Source organism: Lolium rigidum, chromosome 7 (assembly GCF_022539505.1).
Source record: "Lolium rigidum isolate FL_2022 chromosome 7, APGP_CSIRO_Lrig_0.1, whole genome shotgun sequence".
Lineage (NCBI taxonomy): Eukaryota > Viridiplantae > Streptophyta > Magnoliopsida > Poales > Poaceae > Lolium > Lolium rigidum.
Genome location: NC_061514.1, coordinates 156,195,621 through 156,202,208, shown reverse-complemented (window position 1 = coordinate 156,202,208; position 6,588 = coordinate 156,195,621). Strand labels below are relative to the sequence as shown.

General features: G+C 47.5%; 1 protein-coding gene across 1 annotated transcript; it reads right to left on the bottom strand.

The window, feature by feature from the left end:
- Window positions 1–1,583: 1,583 nt before the first annotated feature.
- Window positions 1,584–6,335, bottom strand: LOC124672177 (aluminum-activated malate transporter 1-like). Its single transcript, XM_047208452.1, has 4 exons — window positions 6,237–6,335; window positions 3,535–3,612; window positions 2,287–2,436; window positions 1,584–2,184 (listed from the first exon to the last, which is right to left on the bottom strand). The coding sequence occupies exons 1-4, from the start codon at window positions 6,333–6,335 to the stop codon at window positions 1,774–1,776; spliced, it is 738 nt and encodes a 245-aa protein (XP_047064408.1). The 3' UTR covers window positions 1,584–1,773.
- Between the last annotated feature and the right edge of the window lie 253 nt (window positions 6,336–6,588).

Genomic DNA, 6,588 nt, shown 5'->3' with positions numbered 1-6,588 from the left:
TGATGGAAGCAAGCTGTTAGGCAGTAATATGTGTACAAGTTGCTGAGAAGTAAGAATATGTCTAGAACTTCCAAAAAAAGGTTACAGGGTCTCAACGGAGATACATCACATGCTTGCTTTTTGGGATAGACTGCTCGTGCTGCATATAACAAATTTTTGTGTGTGTGTGGATGATAACAGGTTGTTGTTTCCAAGTCTAACAAAGGTTCTTTGATATCCTGCTATTGAATTCTAAATTTAAAGGTATAGTCCTGCTTTGAGAAATGATAACCATTTGTTCACATGTTTTCTTGCTAGCTTGGAAGCTATCTTAATATTTAGAGGTGCTTACATCCTATAGCTGATCATGTAATTTCTTGCAAGACTATCATCATCTTTTGCATATTATTACTTATGTAGAAGTTCTCTATTCTTTTCACGTGAGCGTTATATTTTCTCTTAATTTTCACTTCGGTTATATTTTTTCTTGATAACCATCTTTGAACTTCCCCTTCTCAGACATTTTCTTCTGAAGTGTGTAACATGCCTTGAAATCATGATAATATGGAAGCAAGTAAGAGTTGGCAAGTTGTACCATGGCTTTGAAAAAAGACCCGCTTAGGTAGAATGAATGATGTTCTCTACAACCTTAAATGATCATAGGGGTATACATACAAGGGATATATTTTTTCTTAATGTGAAGTTCTTTACATATATTTAGAGAAAAATACATGTGCTAGGATAGATTTGTTGTATTCTTTTTTGCTGACGACGAATAACAATATATGCAGTCCACAGTATTGTTCTTTGGAAGTTATTGGTATATTGTGGACTTTCCTTCGATGTTATTGCCTTATTGGCATGTTTCATTTATTTAAACAATAACAATGTAATAATAATCATATAACGACTGAACGAGAAAGAAATAGCGTTAAAAAATAAAACAACACGGCAAGGCAATCAACAAAACCATGAAGCAAAGAAAAAATGCAAGCTATAGAAAAATGGCGCAGCAAAGCGCGCAAGGACCATCTAGTATCGAAGCAAAGCTGCCCATGTTGCTGCATTTCCTAGCCAGTAGCTTTCACTACGGGAACCCTCTCTCTTCCTAGTGTTCCTTATGGGCCGGTCTACATAGATCGGTTGCACCGGTTTTGGGAGGCTCTTAGAAACTTACGCCAGTTTTTTTTTCGTTTTTCTCTTCTTTTACCGGTTCTTTTGGCGGGTTTTCTGTTGTTTTCATTTCGGTTCCTTTTCAAGTTTTTTCAGAATATTTTAAAAATCTAAACTTCTTCAAAAATTGAACATTTTTGAAATCTAATTATTCATTGTATCTGAATTTGAGTTTCATGTTTTGAATTTTTTAAAATCTAAATATTTGTTTGAAATCTGACTTTTTCAAAATATACAATTTTAAAAAATTGTGACAATTTTAATCTGGGTACATTTTTTATTTCACCAAAATTTCTCCCGTTCTTGGTACTTGGGCTTCTATTAGATTAGACAAAATATGTCTGGGCCACACGGTATGTCCCATAGGATGGGCCGGACTCCCATATCCACAACAGCCAGGAGGCCCGTGAACCGTCGTGCAAAACAGTCTGGAGGAGTTCAGCGTTTCATACTTACCAGAGTTCAGCATCATAGATTCATGGTTTACTTCACTGTATAAGGAAAGTTCGAAGAAATTAGACACTAGATGTAGATGTAGTAGTAGTACATACTTCTATAGTACCACTTTGATCTGCACCATATATCCATATCATCTCTTACCGATGCTCTCGAGACACGGGTTTACTCTGGACACTGAACAACAACGTCCGGCAAAGGACCGCTTCTCCCTCGACTCAAGGTATCCACGGCGACGTCTCTCCGTTCGTCCTTAGGGTTCTTGAAGTGTGCTTCTCTTGCCAGGACATCCACGCAGTCCGCCATTTCCTTCACCTGAGCAACCAAGTCCGCGAGAAGCGACGCGGTGACGGCAACGTGCATCACCTGCAGCATAGTCGCGTTCTCTGCAAGCTCGAGTCTGAGGCCTTCCGCTGCTTTCATGGCTGCGGACACGGCGAGGTTCGCCGGAGGAGGCACGGTCATGGTTTCAGTTGCCGTCGCGAGCTGCCTGAGCGCCTTGGCGGAATGCAAGCTCATTTCGCCGCATGTTTTTCGAACCTTATAGGACAGATCTGGGCTGGCAGCTGCAGGGTACTGGTGATAGACAGGAGACAAGAATCATCGATGTTGGTTAGTCATTCGTTCCGTAGTGTTCTGAACATAAAATGGGGGAATTTTGTTAAGAGTTATATGTACCTGAGTTTTTGTGGTCGTGATGACATATGAAGCAAGAGCCTCCATGGATGATGCGCATTGCCGACACAGAGTTCCGAGCTTCTGGTATTGGCTCCATGGGTGTCGAAATCTGAATTTCCCATGACGAGGCTCCCATTTCGCAAAGGTGCTCTGTGGTTTGAAGAATAGCACTGTAAAAACCCTTTATTTTAATAAGAATCTTTGAATGATCTACATACTGGTACATTTTTTCGCTAAAGATATTCCAACCAGTTTTTGCCGAGAGATATAATCATTTGCCAATGACACAGTGGTATAGTTAATTTTTAATGGTTAGCCATCCAAGATTGATTGCAAGTAAGACCCCTACCAGCATTTTGAGACGATCTAAGTAGAATAAATAAGAAAAAAAGTTCAAAATATCATAAAAAGAAAACAGTAGGACGCAGGACGCAGCGGCCATCAACTCGGCCTACTGAAAGCCATCCCACTCGAGCCTATCGTTTTTTCTCATGTTTGACGGCATCCCCGCCATCTCATCATTCTCCTCTAGAGTGTAGGCACTGGCCAACCCTCTCCCCCGGCCTATGTTTCCCTATCTCCAACGGCATTCCCACCACCTTGACCACTCACATTAGACTAATTAAATTTAAAAAGGTCTTTGTTAAATAAAAAACCAATGGCATAGGGACTGGGTGGCCCACGTCCATATTAGGACAAAACTATCTACTGGATATGTCTTTCATATCATCTAGTTATCCGAAAAAATAAAGCTGAAAATGTGGAATTTTTGTCATAGGCCAAGTGCGGCATCCCCTCCCATGCCACATGTGTCCACCAAAGCGCGGCGCATGTAATTTACTACCTCCATTACGTAAATTTAGTCAAAGTCTAAGGTTATTATGTTTGGCAAATATATATAATAAATATCAAATATATTTTGTGGTGGATCTATTGATAATCTATTATTTTGGTCATGTAGATATTTATATCTTTTGTCTATGAACTGGTTAAACATAGAAAACATTGACTACCTGACTGAACTTAGAGGCCTTGTTTTTGTTAATAGTTAAAGTACCACATTAGAAAACATTGACTTCATGCTGAACTTAGAGGCCTTATTTTTGTACTAGTATTCACCATGTCTAATCTTGATGACATGAGATTACTACAAATTAATTAAGGGTGATACATGATAGTTGGTGTACCATAAAATCCCATAAAATACGCTTACTAGAGAGTCCTCAGTGGCCTTCGAATTAAGAATACTCTTGTATTCTTGAAGGAAATATTTTCCTTCCAACTTATCTGTGCCTGTGCTTTTGCCAAAGCATTCGGATTCCATTCCTACATGCAGATAAATTATAGAAGAATGAAGTTTAAATTTTGAATATCCATGTAGTGGGACACTTGTGTCTTAAACATAACACATAACATAAAACATATACTAACATAAAAGATATTAACATGGCCTCTCAAGGTTTCAGTTGCTCGGGTTTGCTGAAAGGCACAAGATTGGATTTGTGACATTTGGAGAAGTTGGATCCATCATTACATATGATTACTGAAGGAGGATGAGAGTTATTGTAAATAAAATTGTGGGAGGAGACCTCTGGCAACGTGCGGCACGCAACTCCCGACAATTTCTTAAAGTGTTGGGGGGCAACCTGGGTAAGAGCATCTCCAGTCGCGTCCCCCAAACCGTCCCCCAAAGCGATTTGGGGCGCGCCGGACAAAAAAAGCATTCCAGCCGCGTCCCCCAAAGCCCTTTTTTGTCCGGCGCGGCCCGATACGGTGTCCGGCGCCCCGAGCCCGTCCCCGTCCCACGGGGGACGCTCCGGGGACGCCGGACACAACGAAAAGCGAGGCGGGGAGTGGCGGGGCCGACGCGTCAGCGGCACGGAAGGCTAAAACCCCGTCGCCTACCTTTGGTCAAGCGACGTTAATGGCGTCCCTGTTTTTCCAGGCGACGCAGGGACGCGTCTCGTCGTGCATGGCCGCGTGGCCGTCCGCGCCGGAGTTATTGCGTGCAACCCCCGCTGCCGCCGCTGTTTTAAGACGCCCTCCAGTTATCGCCGCTCATCATAATCCTTCTCGTCGCCGCCGCCTCCCCCTTCCCAGATCCTCTCCTCGCCGCTCAAAAAATGTCGTCCTCCCGCAAGATCGCCGCGGCGAACGGCTTCGGCCGCGGCAGCCTCACCGTGGCGGAGGCGTGGGCGGCTGCACCACGCCCGGTATCCGGTCCCGCCGGACGTGCGGGCTGCCAAGCGGCGGCGGCCGGAAGATGGCCGTGAACGGCATTGGCATCCCGCCGCCGCCGAAGCCAGACACGCAGCAATGGCGGGACGCCATCATGGCCCGTCGGGCTCAACTCACCGCCGAGGAGCGGGCGGATCCGACATGGGCGGCCAAGGACAACGACGACTGGTGGACGACGTACTTCAAGGCCAAGTACGACGTCGAGCTGCACAAGCACCGACGGGCTCATCGGCGGGCCCAACAGCTGGAACGAGGAAGGCCGCGCCCTGTTCTGGGGCGTTCCGGGGCGCACCCTCGAGAACGTCATCCGCGGCCTCCGCAACGGCGCTCCGCGGCTGGAGATGCCGTCGTCGCCGCCGCCTTCTCCTCAATGGCAGCCGAGGAGGACGACGTACTCGTCCTCCTCGCACTCTTCTTCCTCGGGGCCGGCGCGATCGACGCCGTCGTCGTCGTACCGGTCGGCGCCGTATACCGTTCCCAAACGGGAGGTCAAGGAGGAGCCGGCGACGCCCGTCAACACGAGGCGTGGCGGTAGCGGCAGCGGGCGGCAGCAAGGGAGGCGCGGCGGCGCCCTCCTCATCCCGAAGCCGGAGGTGAAGGAGGAGCCGGAGGAAGCGTCGCGGCGGCGGCGCCGCCGGCGGAGTACGAGCGGCGCGGCGCGGCTCATCGCCGGCAGCGACGACCCCGAGGACTGCCCGGGGCTGCGGGCGGCGTTCTTGGCGTCCATGGACGACAAGGACGCTCGGAGCGGCGACCTGGACGCGGCGATCGCCATGTCCATCCGCGACTCCGGCAAGCCGGCTGGTGGACCTCACCGACGACGGCGAGGCAGGACCAAGCGGCTTGGTGAAGGACGAGCCCGTGGACGAGCCCGTCGACGAGCGCGTCAAGCGAGAGGTCGTCACCGACGAGATGTACAACTTCCGGCGAGTACTACGACGCCTCCGGCCGCCGCAAGTGGTTCTAGATTAGGTTTAGTTTTAAAGTTAGTCAAATTTCGTTCGAATCTATGTAAGTTTGGACGAATCTAATCGAATCTAGTCAAGTTTAAAATTTACGAAATTTTGTTTGGGGGACGCGACTGGGGAGCGACGTCCCCCAAACGCGGCACGAACGAAACACGTCCCCCAAACGCTCAATCCGGCGCGGTTTGGGGGACGGTTTGGGGGACGCGACTGGAGATGCTCTAAGACTAGTCACAATGGTGAGTATCATAGAGTAGTATCATGCATATGATACTAGTGTGTGATACTATCTTCACAATGCATAGTATCATGTAGTAGTATCATAGATTTGTTATATTTAGTGATTTGTAGAATCTCAATGCAAAAGTGTGTACAAGATTGGTTTGATATTAATTTTTCTAGTTCTCCGTGCTATGATACAGTATCTACCTATGATACTACTATCATCTCTTTCTTCATTTATTGATGTGACACATCAGCTTTTTGCATGCATGTGATGCATGATACTAGCTATGATACTCCCATTGTGGGTAGTCTAAGGAAAAGCGGGTTTGCAAGGAGAATCTCCTTGCACATGTGCAATACCTGGATTGATGGGCGGACTCATCAAGGCTGGTTGAGGATGACTAGGCCCTGAGATACTAACTCGAGGACCAGCTCATTACACTGGACAAGCTTGAGGAGGAGTATTGGCGGCAGCGGAGCCGGATGCAATGGACCCTCCAGGGGGACTCCTGCACTACGTACTTTCATGCCATTTCCAATGGGAGGGGTTGGAAATGCGCAATTCCCCGCTTGATCACCAAGCATGGGGAGGTTGAGGATCAGCGGGATCTCATGAGCCATGTGTATGAGTTCTATCTCAACCTCATGGGATCTCAGGGGGAGGAAAGTATCTCTCTCTTTCTCCAAACCTCTGGGATGAGGACAGGCGTGTCTCTGCGCGGTGGAGAACCTTGCTTTGGAGCTTACCTTTACTCCAGAGGAGCTGGATGATGTATTCCTGAGTATGAAGACATACTCGGCACAAGGCCCAGGTGGCCTCCGGGTTTTGTTCTTCAAACGGTTTTGGGGAACCCTTCGCGCACCGATTCTTCAT